General features: G+C 36.0%; 1 protein-coding gene across 3 annotated transcripts in view; it reads left to right on the top strand.

The window, feature by feature from the left end:
• The window catches only part of LOC132915889 (lachesin-like), a 55870-nt gene that overhangs the window by 18236 nt on the left and 11063 nt on the right, over positions 1–26571 (top strand). For all 3 annotated transcript variants that reach the window (XM_060975654.1, XM_060975656.1, XM_060975657.1), the window contains 4 exons: positions 2964–3150; positions 8871–9002; positions 13544–13663; positions 22768–22938. In XM_060975654.1, the coding sequence (XP_060831637.1) occupies positions 2964–3150; positions 8871–9002; positions 13544–13663; positions 22768–22938 (610 nt within the window). The remainder of the gene's footprint in view (positions 1–2963; positions 3151–8870; positions 9003–13543; positions 13664–22767; positions 22939–26571) is intronic.

Raw genomic sequence — 26571 nt, 5'->3', positions numbered from 1 at the left:
AGTTGAGACGAGGGGGCATTAGGATCCCAACCACGCCGCGACACCCAACGTTCATTACCTACCAAGGAACATCACTGGGAGAACTCGAGTCGGGCGACTCATCGGGGGGAGCCAAGCCTCCCAATCAACTACAGAACCCCGCATCGTGTCAAACGAAACAGCATCAAGCAACACTGGAATTCCGTTCAACGCTACCTCTTGGATCAAGCTGGTCCACTACATTCCAGGACCGAGACGGTCCACGATCATCCAAGGACACTTCCTGGGTCAATAATCACAACCGCAAGTTTCCGTACAACCACAAGGATCACGACGGTCGAGACTCCGACTCCCGAACAGGACATAAACAACATACTTGTCAGATTATCATAACTCTGTTATTTTTCCAGATATAATCTGGACTCTCCGAGTGGAACAGCATCCGTTCATCAGCCTCGGAATCAACCACTGCAAACCATTTTATGTCAACGAGCAAAGGGATCGCAACCGCCACAAAATCCAAAGTCATCGCTCTTCGACAGGGATGCTCCATCCAACTGTCTCCAGCTAGCATCAAGCGGATAGTACCACTACCGAGCAGATCGACACCAGATGACTCCGACCTGATCAGCAGCAACGCGATCTAATGCGAGATCCACCTCATCTAATCAATCACATCATTTTGATCGGTACCCTCTCAACGGGGGGAGGATGTTACGTCGACCGACTCTCTACCTGAGCCGGACCTCACAGCGCGGACGGATGGCAGCCAGATGCCCGCACATCCTTATCGCATACTCTTGAAAACACTCGCAGCCTGACTATAAATCTCAGAAAACTCTGGCGAAAGTCTTTCATCGCAAACAAGGACTTTTCCACGAAAGCGTTTTCTAAGGTTTCTGGTTAACGTCTTGAAAACACGTGAACGCTAAGTGTTCACACGTGCGATGCCTCCTACTCCCAACTTTCCATCGAGGGTGGCTAATACCCTTCCTAGTCTATCGATAGTCTTACTAACCAATAGAAACAATTTCTATTACCCTCACTTCTCCAACCAAAAACTGTCATCAACAAATCAGATGATTCCGTGCGTTAGACACACCCTTCCTTAGCTCACCTCCGACACAGCATCGTCACGATCAAGTCAGTTCGTCTTCGTCCTCAAATCAGTCACTACGTCTACACCGTAAGGTCGCAATCTAACATTCGAACCGATCAATCGCAGTCGAAAACTCTCTGTACGGTCGCGTCCAAATTAATCACATTGTATAATATCTAACTCGAACACTCTAGTGGTAACCTCCGACACCATCTAAACCGATCTCTTATATACATTGTAAGTGATTCTGATATAAATATATATATTTATTCTACAATAGTAGAATAAGTTGCATTCATTGAATCATCCCGGTTATCCTAAACGAAACGCGGGGAGCGACCATTTCGCGGCGTCGATTAACCGAATCGTAGCGAGAATTTACGACTCTCGCTGACGCGTTTCCTCGCGACCGCGTCTCTCCGCGAACGGTCGCAACACTAGTATTTATATAACAAAGCAATGTAATTAGTATAAATAGTAGCGTAAATTTCATTATACAAGCTCTGCCAAAGCATATATGTTTATCCGTAGTGTTCAGATATACGAATCATAGCTATACATAGCTAGTATGGTCGGGAGTTCTCCATCAATTCGTAAAACTGCTCGCTCAAAACAGGCCCCGGCGTAATCTATGTTCCGCATCTATATAATTCAACGCTGCATCGAATTATTGAGATTCGTCCGGTCAAACTGATACCAAACGCGACTATATTTGACCAACAATTTTTAACAATTTTAAGTTAAAGAGATAGGTAATGTGTGACCGGGACTAGGAGAGAGAAAAATAACTTGGCTCCGCAGTATGTTATTAAACTTTACCTATTCTCTCTCACTCGCACTTCTCTGCTTTTCTCTCTTACCTTCGATACACGTACGATAGAGTATAGCAGAGTGAGCACGAGTCGTATAACTTGGCTCAAATTTTAGAAAGCTAGCCATAGTTGGCCATACATATATGCGAACACTACATATTTCATAGCAAATGTATACGACAAATCATTGTGTAGTGTTATTGTTTGGGCGCCGCACTCCGACTTATCGGCTAGTTCTAACTATTGTAAACTTTGGATTCGCGCACGAGACAAAGAGAGTTAGCTCCGGTGAAAACGTTATCTATTTTCGTTGAATACACTTGATATTTGACCTTTTTGCGCTAGACGACAGACCGTGGATGACAGGTCGCTTGGCGATAGATGATTGATTGACGCGTCTAAAGTTTGCTTTTTCCAAGACTCGTGAAAATTCGAGGATGGACGCAGATCGGAGCATTTGCAAATTCTTCGATCGGTAGATTCACAGTAGTAGGTGGCGGAAAAAGATGTCAATTGGTTATCCTGTCATCCTGAGATAACGCGTTATTCGCGTGAATTCGCGTGATTAGCGGCTTGCAAATAACAGAATCACAAAGCACGTGGGTCTTCAAGACATTGTACTTATTTCTAGAATCTATTCTCTACAACTTGTTAGTCATCTGAACCTCAGCTAAGGAAGCCACCCGTTGCCGACCCGAAATGCAATTTAACAGACCCGACGGATTTATGATTCTATTATTCCGCTGCAACAGTTTTTTTTTTTTTTTTTATATCGAAAGCAAGTTAAAGATTTGGAAGAAAAAGTTGCCTTCGAAATCTTGGCTGACGAATTTCTTCTAAATGTAAAAGTTCTTCATTATCCTAAAAGTAAAACGAATGAATCTCAATTACAAGAACCATGGCACTGACAGCTTCATTTGTAATTAATCTAATTATAAAATATTGACATAATACAGTAGTCAATAATAATATTTAAACGTTACTATAAATACGATTTTGTATGATTGATGAATGTTGGTATAACGACTACAATTTTACAATTTTAATGAAAATTTTAATTGCTCTATTTTTAGAACGGTTACATGGAAGTGGTAATACCACCGGATATAATGGACGACAAGTCTGCCGAGGGTATGGTAACTCACGAAGGTGGTGAAATAAGGTTGAAATGTGTTGCAACTGGCTCACCGCAGCCTACTGTCACATGGAAACGAGAAGATGGCCGGAACATTATTCTTCGCGAAGATGGACAGAAACAATGTAAGATATTTCGGATAAATTAATCATTTTAGTGTTCGAAATTAGAAATTAAAGGCGTGTGTTTATAAAATACCTGAAAGTAATGTAATAATTTGATTGGTACTTGACACTTTTAAAAAATGTATTATACCAACTACCAAAGTTCTAGAAAACACGCTATGTATGTGACGCGAGTGTTGACGTTTGAGTTATATTCTCTTACTTTTAGCTAAAAAATATTTGATATACTACTACCAAGCAAATATTAGATTGAAGAGGAAATCATATACGAAAGATGTCACTTTTTTAATAAAAAGTTCGTTCTCATTAAAATTTCTGGCAATTCATTACATACCTATGTACAAAGTGGATTGCTTTGTAACACAACTGGGAAGTAACTTTCTTTAGTAATGATTTACGTAATGATTACGTAAAAAGTAAAACAGAGATTTTATTTTAAATCATACTCTAAGAATAACTGTATTTTAAACGTGATTTGAAAAGAATTTTGATTTTAAAAATTCGTTAAATGTACAGACGTACTACTTCGACACGATCTAGGCTAATTACGTGTACTAATGTTTGTACATCTTGATAGTAGCGGTATTGAAAGAGCGCGTCAAATCTTGTTATAGTATTTGCCTTATGATGCATTAAAAATATCATTAGAGATATTCTTCTCATTATCGCAAATATGTATAATTCTGCTCATTGCATCGATAAGTGAACAGGTTTTATGAGCTTCCTATTCTTTTACATTTTAAATATTTCCACAATTATTTGTCTCCGGTAGAAGAAGTATTAATTGCTGCCACTTTTGAGAGAAATTATTTACAAGTGTATTCGGTTTATCTCGAACCGCTCAAATATATCGGGAAAAAGGACGAATGACACAAAAATCGAATGACATCGAAGGGGATATACCATTACATTCTTGTGTATTTACCTCGTATGTATTGTCTTAACATGTATTTGACCTTAAAATCTCTTACGTGTTAAAATATTTCAATGCAGTTGACGTTCAGACATCTCTAAAATACTAGAAACTTGCGTCTTTCGCACCATCTGCTATCGTGATATAAACTTTCAAATTTGACAGAGCAATACAAAGTACGCGAAAAGTGACCGATGAAAAAAAACTGAATGTTTTGACAACATTAAGAAACTGCGGCCTTGTATTTCTGCAATATCATACCAGCAATACAAAATTTTGGGAAATATCTTTATGTATTCCTGCGGCGTACTTCGGGTAACGCTAATCCCGGCGACGCATTAAATTTTCAAGTCCAAATGGATGATTCCACAGAAGCGGGAAATATTTCACAGCGATTTCGCTTGCACAGTTATTCATTTAATTTGTGAATTGTAAGAAGCCTCGAGTATGTCAGAGGACATAGTGGTATTGCTACAAAAGCGACCAGACAATTAGAGAGCTACATGTGATTTTATCGGTATTTTTTTAACCCTTTCGCCAAAGTACTGTCACTGAACGGAAACGCGCGCCAGAAATACGCACAGTGTGCGTGGTTGCTGTATATACGTTTTCCTAAGTCTCAAATACCAATAATTCTTGTAAGAACCGTATATGAAATATCGTTTCATTGTCAGTGGATTTGATAGATTTTTTAGCAGTATACGATCGTTTGGATGTTTGAAATATATTACGTGAAACGTTTTGATGCTGTTTCAACAACGAGCAACTTTAAGAAGTGATTAATCCAATATGTGAATAAAATCAACAAAAAGTGTTCTGCCGATAACGACAAAATACAGGGTGCGCCGTTAGAATCCGGACAAAAGAAGTTTTGTGCAGAAAGTTGTTTATTTAAGTCAATACACAAAAACACATGAAAATGTTGTTATATCTCATTTAAAGGGTCCTTGCTGAGAACTTTTATTCTATGTAACCACCCTCTGCCTCTATGACCTGCTCTATTCTTGCTCTAAAGCGCGAGCACGCTGACTTCAACTGGTCGCGTTTAATTGTCGCGAATTCTGACTCGATAGCAGCTCGTAGGGAGTTGACGTTGGGGTGCCTGCATTTATTAGTTTGTCTCTCGATAACGCCCCACACGTAATAGTCCAATGGGTTTAGGTCGGGACTGTTAGGAGGCCAGAAATCTTTCGACCAAAACATGTCCACATTGTCAGAGAGCCAATTTTGAACAAGATGACTTGTGTGAGCAGGTGCGCCATCTTGTTGAAATAAATACGGCCTTCCAGAAGCCGTAATTTCCATCCACGGCTTTATTACTGTCTTCAGGACCTCCAAATAAACCTCCTTTGTGATTCTTTCGCCTTTTTGGAAGAAGTGCGGAGGCATGACGTCGCCCTCACTTGAGACAACGCTCAAAACGTGAACACTTGCTGGAAATTTGGTTTTGCCCACAACAGGAACATCTTCGAGATTGTGGGCCAGCCAACGGTCGTTCCTCCGATTCACTTTGGCATCCACAGTAAAAATTTTCTCATCGGAAAAAAACCTAATGCGGCCAGCAGCTTCGTGTTTTAACGAACACAGAATCAAATGACAACGGGCAAATCTTTTAAGCTTGGCGGCCTCGGAGAGCATCTGACGGACTTTGAGAACGTAGGAGGCATATCTAAGATCCTCTTGAGCTATTCGACGGACAATCGTTTCACTCACCCCCAAGACGGAGGCTAATTTTCGGAGAGAAGTTCCCGGATCTTCCAAAATCATGTCTTGGGCCCTTTGAATAATTTCTGGCGTCCTTGTTGATTTTTCCCTAACCTGAACTTTTCTCGCCGGAGAAGGAGAACCCTTCTCGAACCACTCTGAGGCTGCGTATCTCTTAGCAATGTCGTATACCGTCGATCTTGGGTAGCTAAAGAATTTTATAATTTCGACCGGCGTTCTCCCGGCGCGAAGACTTTCTATAATCGCCGCTCTTCTATCGTATTCCGGGTTTTGCTTAACGAGTTCTGTCATTTTGAGGTTATAGAAGACTTATTGACATATTTAACTAACTTCAGAGTCAATCAGCACAAACATCTGAATTCTAATATGGTGGGAACTACAAATTGAATTCTGTCCGAATTCTAACGGCGCACCCTGTATATTATTGACTACAGATAGCATTTGTATATACGTCATTTGGATGCCGGATATGCGGCGCTCGAAATAAAAGGGTTAAAAACTATCTATAAAGGACTAAAAAGCTACCCAAGGGCTGAGATTTCGATAAAATTCTCATGTAATCAATTTGAAAGATCATAATATAGTTTTTTCAAGAATTATTTATAAAATTTGGACATCCGATACCATACATCAATAGTAATTTGTAATCGCCTAGAATATAAACAAATTAACTGCCAATCTTGATAATTGCCGGCAAACTTGAAAGTAAAAACAAAAATAATTAAATTTAAACAATCGATACTTATTTAATCATAAACGAACTAGCTTTCAATCTTGGCAATTGTTAGTTAAACTTAAAATAAAAAATCATTGCATTCTTATAACTAACGAGTACTTATCTCTTACATAAACAAACTAGTGACGCGTTTTTCATCATAAATTAAAATAAATAAATTGTACACTTTATCCTTCCCAAGGCATTCTTTTAGTATCTATGAAATATAAATACAATCGACGCATATTGTTATCAAGAAGTAACCTGATTACTTATCGTAATATTTGATAGGGAACTGAGACTAGGTTGAGAATTGAGAATTTTTTTCTTTTTTTTTTTATTTTATTTTGGTTTTTACAATTTGTCCTGAAGGACATTTGGTAAAGTGTTATATCTCATTGGTAAATAAAAAAAAAAAAATAAAATAAATATAGCATGTGGGTGGGTACCCCCAGCGGGGTGCCAGCTTCGTGTTTTCTAAGTTATATCTTTTATGTATTGAGAATTTTGCGGTTAAATGTTAAAAATTGTGAAGCCTAGTGCTATTCAACCTTGATATTTAAAAGACAGGTGAATGCCAATGTTGTGTATATTTATGTTACGTTAAATAAAAGTCGGTAAAAAATAAACTTGGAATACAATACGCATCAGGGGGCTGAGAAACTGACTGGCTGCAACAGGTAATTGTCAACGAATTTACGATTTTAGCTAATTAAAAATGGCCACTTGTTAGATAACTTTGTTTGATTACTTTTAATTTACTTTGCGTGATTTCTTTTTAATACCACGGATATCGTTTTTTCAAAATAATTTCACAGACAAAGGACTAGAATTTAAAAGTAGCCACAAAGACCGTAGATGTCTTTTGTCGACAAAATGAAGTCGATTAAAGTAAAAATAAATGTAACGATGATAAATAAATGATAACTTGAACTTAATTCATTGATCATGGGTTGCAGAATAAATTCTCTAGTTACTGATAACTGGTAAACGAGTAAACAGAACAAACTTTCATTGGTTGCTTTCATACTGCGCCAAACGGCGCGCGATACTGTAAGACTTTTCAAACAAACTTTTCTTGGTTAGTTAGAGAGATGAAAATATTTATGAAAACTGTTAAATAGAACAGTTCGAACAGTCGATAAATATCGGAATTCGGTTAAAAATTTAAGCATAAAGTTGTCTAGGATATTTTTAACATTTTGTACTTCGAGCATTGTGTATCTATTTTAGATTTATTTCTTCAATTTCTGTTTTCGGACTTAACCAAGTGAGTTTGGAATCAACAAAAGGATCGCTCTTGAAATATCCTATTTTTAGACACGTTTGATAGAATTGTGCAAGTAATGTATACCACGATCTCTAATCTTGAAGACTAAAGCCCGATGTCTTAATAACCGAGTGGTCGATGATACCATTTTTTTAACATTTAGTTTTACAGTAAGAGGCTGTAACTTTTTAAATAATCATATGTCCAATTTGAAAAAAGAACTTACTTAATATAAACCTACTGTAGAAGTTGTTAGATATATGTATTATACTATTATATTATGGCATGGAGATCTACAAAAGAATATATTATAAAATTACTATATTATCGCAAATTTAAAAAAATTTTAAATTATAAATTAATTTATAAATTATACATTATAACAAGCTACTACTAATTTGCCAGCCATGGCCTCTATAGAACACAAAAACACTGTCATTGAATTACGTAAATCCTACATACTATACTTGCACTTGCATAACTACAAAATGACGGGGCAATTTCCAAAACGACAATTCAAACAATCATAATATAAAACTAATACATTATTGATATTAATTGCCATAGCAACTGATCATCAGAATAATTCTTTACTCGTAACTTATCTTCGCCCAAAACTCGTCTAACTTCGAGTTAGACAGAAGCATCGTCGATAAATTTTAGTAATAGTTTGCAACACACTGTATGTAAATTATAAAGGTGTTTAACAAATTTTACCTTCGAAACACAACTTTAAGCAATACGAGATATTAATGTTTTTAATGTTTTTAATATTTCAATTCTATCTGCTTTTGCTAAAATACATTAACATATTTCAATACTAAGCTAAAGATCTTTAAACTTGAATATTACTTTTGCTTCTTCTCATGTCACAAACAATTGCACTTAATAATTATCGATCAATATTCTCTTATTCATAAGCAGATCAGCATATTCAATGAATGCGAATTCGCTTAAAATGTTACTACTTCGTGCCTTTCGTTGATAATAAAGTGTATCTTATTGAATCTTAATAAATATGTGTCTTAATAAAAAGAAGTTACTTTTTATGTAGAGGCAAAGCTAAAAAATAACGAATATATATTTTCATGTTTCAGCGTTAAAAACTTATGTGGGTGAAACGCTAGAATTGACCGGAGTTCTTCGACAAGAAATGGGCACTTATCTTTGCATAGCCAGCAACAATGTGCCTCCGACTGTCAGCAAACGTTACTCTGTACAAGTTCACTGTATGTATTATTAAGCGCTTATCGTAGAGTTATTATACAAATATATTTGCAATTATCATTCTCATGTATTATACAAAGTGAGTCAGAACACGTGGAAAATATGGCAGGGGTTGATTCTGCACACTGAAGTAAAAAGGAAAGTTCATATAACATCATATGCCTAATGTGACCTTACGTTCCGCTGACAGCTTATTTTTCGATGCTAAACATTGCACGGATGAACGATTTCTTGGGAAATAGATAAATCGTGCTGGCCTTATTTCCGGACCATTCGATTATCAAATACGGGAGCATTTAAAATCGTTTACTTATAAAACGTCGGTTGATGTGACAACCAAATTTTCCGACAAACCCGTGTAAGCTGTTCGAACAAAGTGGACGATCTATGACGCGACGCATTCGCGATTTCGTAGAAGCTGGAACTGGTCGATTCGAGCAATTTCTCTAAAGGCAGGTAAGAAGGTACTGTAACACAAAGCAAGCGTTTACTCGAAAACGTTTATACGAACTTTCCTTCTTATTTTAATGTGCTGAATCAGCTCCTGCTTGCCTGCAAGCCGTGCTTTCCACATGTTCCGATTCACCCCATGTCTCGAACTCTATCATACTGCACACACAGCTTTCAAGCATAGTTAGCAATTCTTGGATTTTCCATATTTATTTCGTTGGAAAGTTCATATAACGTCCTTTTAATTAATCATGACGAACACATTGCACCTCTGAAAATTTTCGCCTATAATAGTAGCAACGGCTAAGTAGTTACCAACTGGTTGTACAAAATAGGGACATTGTAGTTTTAAGGACAACGGTGTCAGTTGGCTTGTGCTACTCAATTTTAGAACAACATGTGATAGATACCAAGACCTAATGACAAGAAGTTACATGTAATTGTTTAAAGTAAGGATAGCAAGCGATTCGTGATTGCATTGCCTTAAGATAGGGAAACGTTGTCTCCAAAAGAGTTGGCCGCGAAATGGAGAAAACAAGGATATCTTCTGATAACAAGAAGTTAGTAATGAAGTAGTAAAGAATTTTCGGAATAGCCATCACGCTGATATCACATTTGACGAATGAATTTCCTACAAAAATGTAACCTATATCGTTCCGTTCCATGTAATAAAAATTTAGAAATAAAAATTTATTCAAATACAACTACCATAATATGACGAAGAATTTCGCACTCAACGTTGACACTGCAGAGTCTCTGCTTGTCTACTTGCCATCACTACTGCAAACTGTCTTCACTAATGCACATTTCTTTGATTTATATCATATTATATAGGATATTTGAGGTTTTTATAAACAAAGCTTGAGGGCATGTACGGAAAATTAAAATGATAAAATTGACGTGTCTGAGTTAGTAGAGGTATAAGGAAATATATTATAGGATCATTATTCAGAAATGTTAGAAATTAGGTTTTCCAGTGATTTCTATCCTGTATGATAAATTTATTGATAGATGGATTTGTTTGCAGTAGATTAAAAAGGAAACGATGGTTATTTAACGTGAACATAATGCAGTGAACTACATTGATAATTCACAACTCACAACTAATAGTTTACAGCTCATAACAACTCGGCAACTTTCTCTCGACTCGACTCTATCAACTCGACTCTCGACTCGCAACTAACTCCTCGCAACTAGACTTTCGATTAACGACTGCCCATTAATCCGTCTTTCTCCCTTAAGCATCCCATTGTCGTCTTCTCATGCCCCCACCACGTACGCCTTCTGCCGCGTAATTATTTGACTAAAGGACCGACGATCCTTTCGGCCTGTCGGAACTTTGGCTTTCTCGCAACATTGTTTATAGTTCACCCGATATTTCTTAGACAATCTTTCCAGGATATTGCAATATGTATATGTAATTATTTAGGGGCAACGTGTTTAAACAAACTGTGTTTTGTTGCACGCGTCCGTATCCATTCAACGATGCACTACACTTGTTAATCGCTAGATTAATAGTGATTGAGAAAGTGGACTAGTCTCGAATCGATTAACTAACCGCAAAAGGCGTACGAAATATACAGCTAAAACGATGTCGTGGAGCTTCCAAAAGGGCTGTACCATTGGAACAAAACTACAGAAGCACGAAGAAAATGATTCATAAATCTGACACAAGTGTCCAAGCATCAAACGGCTTTGATCTTCTCTGTACGAGGGTTGAAACGGACGAGAAACGCGAGCGTCTCGGAAACTCGAGCGATTCTCACTAACTTCTTCGTGCGAAAACTAGAGCGATCCAGCCTCGTTAACGGTTGAAGCGATTCTAACGGCGTCCGAAACGTTTCTGTCAGCAAAGCTTGCATTCGGCTGATACGAAAAATATTCATACTGACTGGCGTTAGGCATCCTTGGCGCGAAGCTTTTGGTGGGAAGAATAAGCGAGCGGTACCTGGACGAGCGTGAAGCTTGGACACGATTAAATATAAAGGTCATGCATCACTTTTATGAATCTCTGGAAGTAATCGCGTTTATGACACGCTCGGCTGTTGAGAACATGATGGACGCAGGAAAACAAAACGTTGTTACAATTAATTATACAAATTACTAGTAACTAAGCAAATTCTTAAACTAGAAGCTGTTTTATTATACGTACCTTGTTCTTAGAGATGAGCATTTCGATAAATACACACATTTGGAATGCAAGTATGGGAACGACCCCTTAAAGCCTCAACTGTAGTCAAAGTCTCTGCCTTGGGAGAAGATCACGCAAAGATCACGAATTAAGGGCGCAACTCGGTCTACGCCTCTTTCAGACTCTCCTTGGGGATGGCTTGTCTCCGGCAGTTCGGGCCCTTACCCGAACTATGTCCTAGATCACAGCGGGCCGTAGCCATCGGAGGGAGCAGAGAACTCTCAGGAGTAGTCAGCTACGGTCGACGAACACCTGCTGTCACCTGTGGTCCTCCGCGGCCTCCTTCTCCTAAAAAAGAGCATTACTTAGCTGCTAGCTACGTTGGGCACCTAACACCTGTGCACGAACAGAGGGGCATGACGCCCTGACAACCACTTTGGACAATCTTGCAGCGTGTGCAGCACCGCATAGTGGTCACGATTGCGATTGTAGCGGTCAAAATACAAGTTTAGTTTGTACTTTTATTTGTACCTAAAGTCATTGAATCGAAAAAGTTGGACGACGTAATATTATGTCATCAACGGATACTTACTCATATATAATACAGATATTATTTATACATTTGCATCTTTTTTAATAGTGGTCTTTTTGAAGTAGCTTTTTGCTGTAGAAACAGAAAAACGAAGGGGCTTTAATATGGAACATTTTTTATCCAGACTCCGTCTTAAAAAGATGTTTCATAAAATAAAAATATATTTCAGTTTTGCTATTCCTTGAATACTATAGACTTTAAATGTCCTCGTAAAAGGAAATCGACGAATCAGAAGATGTCGACGACCATTCAACGAAGACCAAAACATGTTAAGAAGCTGAAACGAAGAATAATAAATGATTAGAGAAGCATCATGTTAGAATCGGAAGAAAAGTTATAGCGCAACGATGAGTTTATGCGGTTAGTTAGGCTGTAGGAAAGGTATGAACAAAAAGAAAGAGGAAAGAACTGCGAGGAATACATAGACACTGCACTATATTATACCAGGCTATACGTGTAGATTATTATGCAGGTATAGTCGAGAGATACGCGACGAGCAAGTTCACACCATCAAATTAAGTCAATGGTAGAAAAGTCGAGAGACACGCTGAATCAAGATAACAAGATAGCACGGTACAATCTGTGCATTTACGCACAGACGTCGGTGGAACATGTGAATTGCCAACGTATTATAAAAGAAACCTTGAGAAAAGTAAGAATCGAATTTGGAAGCAGATTGTATTATTGTAATTCTTTGCGTAATAAAATAAAAGTGCAAAAAGTTTCATTGTTATTGATTTTACCTTATCATCTAATAATGACCAGAAACATCAAAGGGGTTCCGTTTTTTATATTATTTAATTTTTCATCTCTATTTTAAGAGCAACAATACTGAAATACATTTTTAAAACAAAGTCTGATAAAAAAAAATATTCCACATAAACGCCTTTTCTTCGTTCCCGTGGAATAAGAATCTGCAAAGAAAAAATATGATTTCCATTTAAAAAAGGAAAACCTTGAAGACACCTGACAAATAGGACTTGACAAATAAATAGGATAGTTGTATCACCCCTCCGAAACTGTGAAAGTTTTCAAATAAATAAATATACTCCGTATAAATTAATAAGAAAGAAATATAAATTCCTAATAAAGTACTATAGTAAACTTTAATAATATATAATGTTGCATTGTCTTGGTTGAATCATTCTAGTAAATATATAAAATATCCAAAGTGATAATATCTAGTGACTAGCGAGTGAAACAAGTCTCTATCGAGGTTGCATTTGTTTGGACGTATTTATAAAAATAGGAATTTGAGCAAGGCATACAATTACATTTAAATAATAAAATATATCCAAATGATATTTCTTCTTCGTATTCTCGTTCCCTCTATATATGTGGGTATAATTACAAAACTATTTTTGTTTCAGTTGCACCTGTTATAAAAGTAACAAATCAACTAGTAGCAGCACCGGTCGAGAGTGACGTTGTTCTTCAATGCCAGGTAGAAGCTTCGCCACAAGCATTAAATACTTGGCACCAAAATACTGGTAATGAACATTTATCACAATTAAATATTTAAAATACATAAAATTAAGGAGAGAAAAATATAAACAGCTTTTGATATTTATCAATCGCCGACGAATTAACATTTGCAAAAAGACATATTAACCTTACTTATCCATTTCGATAACTATTATGTAATGCGTGCTTGTATACGTATAATATGTATCTTGTTTCGATATTTAAAGTACTTGAAGAACGGTTTGTTTCAAACTAAATCGATTCCTTTCTTGTAATATAATATCAGAGACTAAAGAGAAATCTAAAAGATTATCTAATACGTAATTTTCTAACGAAAATGTTTTTGGAAATTGAACAAAGGTATTTGAAATTAATTTTGTGACTTATCAATTTATGACAATTTACTTGAAACTTGATACTGGAATCGACTACATACGAATGTACTAAATCTTACACCATCGCCATGATTATTTCGGTTTTCTAAGTAAATCAGTTACAACGCGATAGCTATTTCTAAACAAAACTCATAAAAATTTAATATATAAGTAGGTTAAAAATATACGACGATAAAAAGTAAACATAAATGTTAAATTAAATTAAATTAAAAAGAATTAAACGAATATAATACTTTTTCCAGATTATAAGTATTAGGTTGTCCGAAAAGTGTCTTTCTTTTACAGACACGTATTTTACAACGACGCATCTTTATACAAACATGAAACCTAATCTGTCGAACGTTGTGATCTTTATTTTGATAGAACAGAATGGATAGTACATAATTCGATAATATAATATAACACGTAAAATGTTGTGCATTGTGACCTAATATAATACGTGTAATAGTCAAAGCGTTGCAAAATAGAAATATATGTTGCAATACAACGATATTACACGCATAGGCACAAATACTCTTACACAGATACCCACACAGGCATTTGAACAGGACACTTACACAGGTCATACTCATTACTGTATAGAGAGTGGGCTTCAAAATATTTAAGGATCATATCGTCTAGTCTGAGAGTTACTGGCCAACTGTCAACAATCTCCATACGTTGTTGATTATATCACTCGCTTATATACATTTGGTTCTGTAGTTTTGTTTAATAAATATCACCGAATATTATTTTAACATAAACATTGTGTCTTCCACAGATTATTAATCTTAACTTTAAGATTAAATTCTAACAATATATTATTCATCACCTACAATTTTTGTAAATATCTAAAAGAAACAAAGTCAGGAACCGTCTTGATTAAAACTTGCGCCTCAATACATACGTGTAAAAAGATTCTGCGAAAAGTTTAAAAATTATAATTTCCGATGCAAGGCGATTAACTGGATTGCGAATACACTTGTTTATTTTGAGATCTGTGCTTATCTGGAGGACACTACACATGCACGTATGTCTTTGTATTCTCCTTTTTTTAACAGAAAAAGTTGTTTCATATACATATATATTGTCACTGTTATCTAAATAAAACATTTTCAGAAATCTAAAAATGATATTTGAGATTTAGTTATGGATATATAACAATTTCATATGCGACACATTTGCCAATTAACGACAAATTGAAGACAGTCGAATTTCAGAAATAATTCTAACAAGTTGAACTATTTCGTCAACTTTGCAGGAGTGAGCGACATTTCACAACTTATTTCCAAATAAATTACATTCTAAAGGAGTTATATCAAGCAGATCGCCCGTCCGCTTCTCACTCGGTCAAGTTGAACAACGCTCCAAGAAACAGATTATATTCAAATTGTTTGTCAACTTGGATCACTTTCGTCACTTCTAGAAATGATCTTCAAGTTGACCGAACGAAAACCAGGCAGAAAGGGGCCAAAAACGGGTGGAAACTCTCTTTGAACGCAATTTATTTAGAAATGAGTCATTAAGTAGACAATAATAGTGAAAAATGAGTCTAACGTATTCGCTGTTTTCATCGAAGCCAAGAAGAGTCCGCACAATCTGATATATACTTTTCCCTTCGAAACCAACATCTCGATGAAACAGCACACATACAAATGTATACCATAATGAGTAATTTACTATTAAAACCAAAATATGTTTTTATAACCTTTTAAGCTAGCTTCTTCAACATTCCCCTTTCTTTTCTTTTAACAAAACGTTTCTATTTTTTACAAAGTCAAAGAGATTTAATTTTAAATCAATCAAACGATATTCATATGGAAAATCTTTTGCATTTTTTGCAATTAAAGAACAAAGATCGTTTAAAGAAGAAACAATTGCGTGTACGTTAAAATCAAACAAATTATGGCAAGCTGGGGATTCGACTTATGCGCGTAGCTTATCACCGCTGTCAACCGTCGGTTACAGCTCGAGAACTTAACAAGTGGAGATGTTTTCGCTGTTACAGCGAATTTATTTCGCACCATAAAGATACAAAGATAGAGTACACGAGTCATATGTTGCCGCATAAATAGATGCGATATGGGAATATGGGAATATGGGAATACAAAGAAGACGCTGTATAGACATGCGCACCGAATGTGCTTACGTTATTAGACAAGGACATAGAGGGTCTCTATGCGGATCTCGTTCTATTCCTATATCGTTTTTTCAGCTCGCTCACGTGCTCTATCTTTACATCTCTATAACGCTGACTTTACCATTTTGACGATTGATGTTGGATGTTGGATGTACTCACAGACAAGTTATCCGTAATATAAGCCCCATGTTCGCCGTAGCAAGTCGCAGAGGGCATAAGAAACACTCTCGTCTTTTTCCAGGTCGAGACACAAAGAATCCGAGATACAAAGTTCCATTTAATGTCACGTCCATCCTCGTTAGTCGATAGTCGCAGACGTGTACCGCGATCGTTCCATGTTGTTGATCGACCCGCCTGCTGTTGGAGTGGACCTCTAAAACTTGAAACAAACCAAGATATCAATATCAAATAACATTTTACAGCGTGTCGGCATTCTTGGGCTGATTCGGACCGATTTTTGCCGAAGCGATGCAATGTTAGATCGTCCCTACATATTTATAACTCGAGTCGTGTCTGGTATTGTACATTATTTGAGACGATCTATACGATGCAAGCTTTTCCGTATATGCCGAGCTGTGTGTAGATCTCCTTTATATAATTCCTTCCGAGTACAATTTATTTAGAAATGTATTAAATATCTCGCACCTCAGTTTGTACAAGCTGATAAAAGAAGGTGTCCGATACTTGAAAGGCTTATAGCACTCAACACGAGTAACAGATATGTACTACGATAAACAGATTAGTAGATAAGTAATCCTTTTCGTGTAAAATCGACTTTTATTATTTATCTGCGTTCCATATTTTGATCATATTTCGAACATGCAGGAATCAGAAATATTATTTCAAGGTTGTAAATACAAGATTATTACTGATACTAGCAAACATTGCTTCACACACGCAAACGTAGCACGAATCTTTAGTATTCATCCAGCAAGATAAACGTTATTCTCGTGATGTTAATAATTCCATTATTATTTATTAGTTCCAATGATTATTGTCACGCGGAAATGACGGGCATTACGTTATAATGGTACTATTACGTTGCTCGTACGCAAAAAATATCTCAATTTCCTTCTCCTAAACTATTTAAGAAGCTTTTCCAACGTTTCAAAGTTTATGTGACTGCGATCTGTTTCTGCCGTTTGTACGAAAGAATATGTTTTGAGGGTGGTAGAAGAGGTACAAAGGCTGTCAATGACTGTGGTATCGGTAAACGGAGTACGCAGGTAAAATCAAGCAATAACGAGTATACACGTCGACCGCAGCGTAAATGCTTGTACTATGAGTTTTACAGAAAAAGTAAAGCAAAACGAAGAAGGAATACATTTTTATTCGATAAAAATTAACAATTCATTGTTGAGAAAAGGTATTCTTATTAAAAACCTAAAAGTCGTCACAAAGCAATAAAGTAAACAAAAATAAACGAGTACAGGGAAGAATTCTGGAAATAGCTGATGCATTAGGGAAAATAACCAACTCAACTTACAAAGATCAATACATTATACGGAGCATAACCGATATACCATAAAGAATAATCAAATATTCAATCTTCTTTTAAAAACTATTTTCCTTTTTTTTTTTATAAAATAGACAATAGGTTTACTGAAAGTATAAAGGAAGCATACCATTAAATGTCATTTATATTATTTCTTATTAAAATTTTGCGTTTTTACACTAAATGGCATTTTTTATTTCACACGACGAATATACGCGTCAACCGCACCGAAATAATGTTTTAGGTTGACGTGTATACATGTCGAAAGCAGTTAACTGACTAACGCGAGGCAGCATGTAAATCAAAGCTTCAGAGAGAGGCGGATAAAACGAGGAGGTCCAGCAGGTTAGCTTGCTCGATCGTTTTACTTGAATTCTCTGAATTTTCTTTTGGTAGCTTCAAAACTTTGGTCTGGTCATCGCTGATAAATAATGCGTTGGACTTACGACAGCGAGTAGGAAATGCGTGTTGAACAGTAGAACGAAAGCGATATCTGAAAATGTACATCGATATATGATTGCTGATATGAAGATTTGTATTACAAATATGTCTATGAAGCGTGTAAATTCAATGTGCTGTGAAGAGTCATGATACGAAACGCTACTAAATAATAAAAATTGATTTCACATCGACAGGATTACTTTTAAAATCAATGTTCGTTACACGATTATCCACTCGATGAGCGCTATAAGCCCTTTAAGTATCGCATCCTTCCTTTTTCTTCGCTTATTTGAAATGTTCCTTAAAGCGATCTTGTAAGGAAGAAAATATTCAGCCAATCGAGTTTGCTGTCCCCTTGGGCTTGAACTCGGATCTTTCATTCGACGACTGCTTTCCCAATTGAACCACCCAGGCCATCGACGAATATTCTTGCCCTGATTCACACTTAGCCAATCGAATAGGGAGTAAATGCTTTAAAGTAAATAGCTGCATGACCGATCGAGGAGATGTCCCCACTTTGAAGTAAATTGCTACATAACCGATCGGGGAGATCTCCCATTTTGACCTTAGTAAAGCGTTTTCTTTTTTGTTATTATTATTATTAATCAGTTATCGTTTACCTGGAATTGTTCCCAATTAATTGCCTGCGTTTTCTCTTTTTATAAAGTACAGTATATAATAAAATACAAAAATTTAGTAGTGTTGGCTTGTCCGAACGTGGTGAGAAACGTATAGTTCGCTGTGGCGCGCGCATTTGACTAAGATGGCTGGGCTGTTTACAATCTTCAATTTCACGTTAATTGCCTAATGAATTGTATGTACGTGTTATGTGTGGGTGAGAGGAACAATAGCACCGACTTTTTATCACACTATATTAACACGAATTTGTTACGCTCGCGATAACTTTATTTTTATCTCGTGTGAAATGCGTAATGCGGAATTCACCTGTCTGTCTTCGCAATCGTTTTAATAATTTAGCAAGAGCGACGCAAGCTGTCGCTATGATCGCGAGCGCGAAATATTAGGCGTTCGAACATAACAGTACGTACAATAACAATTGTACAGTAACAACGTAAGTAGCCCGCAACTAAATCTCAATGAATATAATGATATCTTTTTTAGGAAGATATTTATTTAGAGCAAGATAATTACACATGAAATAACTTTCTCTGTTAAAGAGAATGGAGAAAATACGTGCACATGTAGTCAGTGTATTCTCCAAATAGATACTTGTTCGACAGTAAGCAAGCGATATTCGGGTTTCATAGGATCCATCGGTGAAAGATCAAAGCAACGATTAGTTACCCATAATCCAGTTAGTCACATGCAACCGGAAATTATGAAAATTTTTAACATTTCACAGAATCTTTTTAAAAGCATGTATTGTAGATAAGATCGATTGCTCCAATGAGAATAATTCCAAATTTCTCTTTGACCGCTTTAAATATTTAAAACGACTATATACGATGAAATCATATATCGTATTTCTTTTAATTGTAGTTACTATAACAGTGGCTTTTAAGTTTCTTATACCTGAGGACTGGCGAAAACGGAATAATTATTTTAGAAACTGCAGTGTAGAGATGAAAATTTTTATTTGTATGGTAGTATTTTAATTATTTATTTTTGAATATAATGTTATGCGATGAAAACTTCTTAAAATAACCAGAAACCAAGCAGCTGAAAAAGTGCTAATAAAGGAATTGAAAATTGAAACAGAATATAATAGAATTGAAATTTTTAAAGGATATTTAATTGGAATAAAATTAGTGCGAAAGCTACTGTTATTTTTTTACAAGAATAGTTGATAACCGTGGGTAGAGTGTTGTTTCTGAAAAACGAGGCGGTACATTGACATTTATTCTGCTTCCTTGTTTCGTTCTCACAAACGACAGGACTGAGAGAGTCTTCTCACGTAAATAGCTAGAAAATAAAACCAGCAATTCAACAGTTCTAGGAGGTAGATATTTTTCTTCCGGTTATGCCTGAAAATTCTGACAATATCGCATACTACGTATGGGCGTTAAAGTAACGTCAGAAGACAGCTCGAACAAATTTGTTTAAGTGCGCAATAATTAAGTGCACATGAGTGATATCTTTCATGAAAGGCTTATTAATCCAGAGGTTACCTTTACCAGGATCCTCATTTCGAGGCTAATAATGGCAAAAGCTTTTAACTTATACCCTTAAATGTTAACTTATTATATTAAATATAAATTTCGTGTTGACATCTACAGTAATCGAAATCTTGAAATAATTCTCTGTATCTCCTTCTTACGTACGACCATCCAATGAGCCAGCTTCTTTCTAAGCGCGTCCGTCTGATTTCTTACCATAAAAATACTTGTACAAAAACATTGAAGAAGGATATCAAGTTCACCGAAAGGATTTGATACGTTCGACATATATACAAACTCAGCTCACCATTCAGCAAAGGTTCTATTAAAACAGATTTTCGCCCTCTTCAAAATTATTCTACTTGCTTCCTCAGTTGAGAAAAGCGCGAAGGAGCCTCCACTTTCCATAGCCACCTCAGCACCCTTCCGCGTGCAGAAGGAGACATCGGTGTCGCGAATCCACCGTGTCACATAGTGTCGCAAACGACCTTAATCCCTTGCTCTAGGATTTAAGTACCGATGGCGTGTGCTATAAACGAGGTCAGTCACACGTCGAGCCATTGCACGGTTTGGCTAAGCGTTCAAAGTTATGACAATCGCACACGTGCCATAATGGCACATAAAAACACGTGTAAGGTACAACTGGTTTAATTTTGTAAGATGTTTGATAAATAATTACAAGCGATTTATCGGTGAAAAAGACGGGTTTATTATCTTGAAGTAAATAATAAATTAATACCATTTTATTACGATTTCTGAATAAATGCTTATTTTAAATTACTAACGTTTCGAAATAATTTACGGAAAATTCATAAGTAAAATGCAAAAATCTGATAATTTGCAGAAATCTTTTAAATCACATCGTTTCTCTAAATATTGGCGTTTCTATAACTTTAGTTTCTATAACTCTTAGACCAATTCATTTGGATTGTTGATTTTTTACCTGAGCCATTATAATATATTTTTATTTCATTAGAATCTACAGGAAACCAAGTTTCGCCTTTTATCTTCATTTTTTATTATTTCTTCTGCATACCGATTTGTCTCTATTACGATATTTTCCCAAAACATATTATCAAATATTATATTAAAAATGTCCAACTGCGTTTTGTTTGCATCAAACTGATATAAAATTATTTTTTCCCTTCGAAATCCATTACTCTGATTGTTGATAATTAATGCGGTCTTGATCGTCGGTATCGTCCTCAATAACCAGTCACTTACAACGTTCTCGCGCAGGAAATAAAATATCGCTGCTGTCGCTGTCACTCTTAAAAATATCCAAAAAATCATTATTTGCAATGTCAGCACAGTTCTCGCTGTCCTCGTCAACGTTAAAATTTCTTTTTGAAAACATTTTTCAGGAGTATTTTTCTACTATGTTTAGAAAATTTATTTGAACGCGCAAATGCGACGCACGAATAACGCGTAACTGAGACGAAAAGATATCGACAAAATTAAAACAACGAGTCTGACCAGTTTACGTTTGACCCAATTTTCTTACCACGAGTTTCACGCGATATTTGCCTCACTCTGAATCCTGTGTTTGAAAATATTCATTAAGAACATTGAATATTTCCAAACTAGTGATCTGTCCAGATAAATCAAGGCAATAAAGAGCGCTAGTTCCACAAATGGCGCTTCAAAATCAACGAAAACATTATCCAGCCACATAACTTTCACTCTACGAAAACAAACATGCCCACAGGTGACGATAAACAACATACCTATTCTAGATAAAGAGTCAGTCAGATATCTGGGCATGACTCTGGACAGAAAATTGACACGGAAACAACATATCTTAGATAAAACCAGCAACTCAAAGCAAAATTTTAAAAATTCTACCGGCTCATCGGCCGACGTTCCAACTTAAATACGCAAAGTAAAATTACACTATACAAAGCCATATTAAAACCTGTTTGGACCTATGGAATCCAACTATGGGGAACAGCGAGTAATTCCAACATGGAAATTCTTCAACGATTCCAATCGAAAACCTTAAGATCCCTAATAGACGCACCTTGGTACGTCACCAACGAAACGATACATCACGACATCGAGATACCCACAGTCAAAGAAGAAATATCCAAATTCAGCAATAGACATAACACAAGAGTTAACAACCACCAAAACCCTCTAATTACTCGACTACTCGACACGTCGGAACAGATCCGCAAGCTAAAAAGACATTACACCTTAGCACTAGATTCAAATAGAATCAAACATACTATAAACACTTATTAATCATGTCATAGTACCACGCCAGATAAATTTACTTAAAATTCTCTACGAGAATTGATTGTAAATTAAACGCAAATAAATAATAAAATTTATGACTCCGTGACACTGCTAATGATTTCGGCACACCGTTTATCGAATACGTAAATTTATTTTCGCGAAATACTCGAAGATTATATGTTACTATTTCACTATTTTGCTAAACTCGTTACACGTATTGCACATATCTCTATCGTTCTGTGTAATTTTATAAAAAAAACGTATGTTCTGTTTGTATAAATAAGCATGTATGAAAAACAGTGTAATATTGTCGTTTCTTACGCAGGTGAAAAGCTGCTGCCCAGTGAAAAATATAAAATGTCAGAATACGCGTTGAACGATTACTCTTGGCAGATGAATCTTACTGTCAATTCTCTGGAAAAAAGGGACTTTGGAGAATACGTTTGCTCGTCCGTAAACGCTCTTGGAAAAGCTGATGGTATCGTTCATTTACAAGGTAAATTTTCACAGAATATGACATATATAAATATAGCGAAACAAGTTAAAAGTTGATGGTTTCTGTAATTTAAAGAACAAAAGCCGTAAAGTATTTTAATCTATTAGCAAAATGTATTAATTTATCTATGGTAAAACTTGTAAATATTTGATAAGAAAAGTGGAAAAGACTATACTGAAAGTGATATTTAATCTACAGGATTGGTATAAGTTTTAATCGGTCAATTGAACAAATCTCTAGGATCCATAGGATTACAAATATTATACTATAAGTCAGTGAATGTGACAATTCCACGATTCGATGGTCAATTGATCGTGAACATTGATTCTTGCCTCTTTAGAGATTTAATTAACTAGCATATTTGGGGGGGGGATTTGAGCAATTATACATACAATTATACAAACGAAACCTCTTTCTTTTCTTTGTCTGTTCCTAAACCGTTAAAGAGCGTTCAGCCGTTCAATATTTAAATTAATCTCTAGACGATGAATCAATAAATAACACACACACGCACACACATATTGTATATTGTCAATACAATGTCGAGAAACTTATATATTGACGTATATATAATATTGACAATAATATTAATCGTCCGAACGTTCATTTACTTATTATTAATAAACTTCTCGGATTTATGAGGAACAAGGAATACTTGTCTTCAGTAGCAATGAATACAGAAAATCTGAAAAGTGTTATTCAAATATCAAATATCATTGTTAACCATATGCCAACTAAAAAAAGCCATCAACTTTTAATTTATTGTCCTGGTTCAGAAACTGTCTCGTGTATACGAAAGTCTATCATAAAATTATCTAGAAAAATTTTCACGTTTGGTTTCATCGAACTCTGTAGGCGTTATGCAACGCTATCGTACATTTGCATTCACTTTCTCGTAACTGTTTGTGCATATTAGTTTGCAAGCAGCCTATACGAATTTTTTCACAAAGATTTCTCACATAAAAGATAAAACTTGGAAAAAACGAAGCTGGCACCCCGCTGGGGGTAGCCACCCACATGCTATATTTATTTTTATTTTATTTTTTTTTTCACCAATAAGATATAACACTTTACCAAATGTCCATCAGGACAAATTGTAAAAAAAAAACAAAATAAAAATAAAAATAAAAAAAAAAGATTTCTCTACAAATTCCATCTTACTTCTATTCATAATAACAATATGAATATTAGTTGTAATATTGATCTTTCTATATGTATACACAAACTTTCATGTCCATATTGTAAGTGTCATATAAGATATTAAAAAATTTCATTGGCTCTGTAACGAGACATAATTGTCGTAATTGTATTGGTAAAATTTCAAACTATTCCGACGTACATATGTACATAGAGAGTAGAAAATATTTATTGCGAACATATATTTAGTAAACAATTAGCATACAGAACGAATAAGCATCTTAAGCATATACAGGGTGCGCCGTTAGAATCCGGACAAAAGAAGTTTTGTGCAGAAAGTTGTTTATTTAAGTCAATACACAAAAACACATGAAAATGTTGTTATATCTCATTTAAAGGGTCCTTGCTGAGAACTTTTATTCTATGTAACCACCCTCTGCCTCTATGACCTGCTCTATTCTTGCTCTAAAGCGCGAGCACGCTGACTTCAACTGGTCGCGTTTAATTGTCGCGAATTCTGACTCGATAGCAGCTCGTAGGGAGTTGACGTTGGGGTGCCTGCATTTATTAGTTTGTCTCTCGATAACGCCCCACACGTAATAGTCCAATGGGTTTAGGTCGGGACTGTTAGGAGGCCAGAAATCTTTCGACCAAAACATGTCCACATTGTCAGAGAGCCAATTTTGAACAAGATGACTTGTGTGAGCAGGTGCGCCATCTTGTTGAAATAAATACGGCCTTCCAGAAGCCGTAATTTCCATCCACGGCTTTATTACTGTCTTCAGGACCTGTCAGAAGTTCCCGGATCTTCCAAAATCATGTCTTGGGCCCTTTGAATAATTTCTGGCGTCCTTGTTGATTTTTCCCTAACCTGAACTTTTCTCGCCGGAGAAGGAGAACCCTTCTCGAACCACTCTGAGGCTGCGTATCTCTTAGCAATGTCGTATACCGTCGATCTTGGGTAGCTAAAGAATTTTATAATTTCGACCGGCGTTCTCCCGGCGCGAAGACTTTCTATAATCGCCGCTCTTCTATCGTATTCCGGGTTTTGCTTAACGAGTTCTGTCATTTTGAGGTTATAGAAGACTTATTGACATATTTAACTAACTTCAGAGTCAATCAGCACAAACATCTGAATTCTAATATGGTGGGAACTACAAATTGAATTCTGTCCGAATTCTAACGGCGCACCCTGTAAGTGTTAAATGTAGTTATATGCCACTAAATATTGGGGTTTGTTAATATAAAGGATGATCGATCGTTTAAATACTTTTGTGGTTTCTACGAAACATATTGCACTTGTAATTCCTTTTTATATTTTCAGATTTCTTTCAAACGATCGATACAATTATGGTAGTAGAGTTTCGTAACTAGAAGGTGGATGTTCGTGTAACATTTACGTTAAAATATGCAAAGTTTATGCAAAATATATACAAAACTGGGTAAAATATATGCAAAATTTATTAACAATACTAATATGATAGAACATTGTACAACATTTTATATTTTAGATTAGGAATATGATTTTCTCAATTAAAACGCATATTCTGAAAAAACTTTATAAGTTGAAAATGAAAATATCCAATGCAATGAAAAATGATTGGATATAATTCGAAAAAAATAGATTGATAAAAAAAAGAGCTTACAGTTGAACATATAATAAAAAACATTATCATAAACATAATATATGATGTGTAGGAAACATTCCATAATTGTTATTTATTATTTATGGAATTTACATTACAATATGTAACAATAATTCCTTTTATAGTTTTAACTAATCTGTTGGTACTTCTTATCTATAACGCCATTTCACTTCGAAGGTAGAACGGATACTGAGGTTCTGCCTCATTCGTGTCATGAGTTTCATGCCTGAGACATGCCTCGGGGAAACTCCTATCGTGCGAGGCCCGCGTGTCATCAACCCGTGATTATCTTCAGATTCGATCAACTCACTGCCATCTTCGCTTTCTAGCAGCTCTATCCCATCTAAATAATCAGCCGCTCGTCGTTGGCTTGACGCGCAAGCAGTAGTCTTGATTGTCTGAGGAGTGTAAGAGCAGTAGTCTTGACTGTCCGAGGAGTGTAAGAGCAGTGACAGACCCATCTCGTACTATTTAGGAGGAAAGCTCGATGTGGGTGTACCCTTTTTGAACTAAGAACGCGGATTCGTTCACACCTTTCGGTAGAAAAGTGAGGGTAACGATCCGCGATGCCCATTGGTTATAGCCAATGTTAATAAACAAAATACGAGGAGAAAGTCTCCTGCAGATGTGGCTCATGGGTGTTCTTGTTCCTAGGAAAAACCAGCTATTTCGCGGGGCACATCTGCTTTCTCCGTAATTAGCAATAGCGTGCAACAAACCCAAGGACCGTTCAAAGGACCGCCCATAAACCGAAAATACTTATGTGAATAGAAGTTAAGCTAAAAAAATTGTAACGAGGGGTAGGCCTTGGCGGCCAGACCGAGAAGGACGTCGCGCGGACCATCTCGCG

This window comes from Bombus pascuorum, unplaced genomic scaffold, assembly GCF_905332965.1.
Source record: "Bombus pascuorum unplaced genomic scaffold, iyBomPasc1.1, whole genome shotgun sequence".
NCBI classification, from domain to species: Eukaryota; Metazoa; Arthropoda; class Insecta; order Hymenoptera; family Apidae; genus Bombus; species Bombus pascuorum.
The sequence above is the reverse complement of the archived record's forward strand: the minus strand, read 5'-3'. Positions and strand labels throughout refer to the sequence as shown.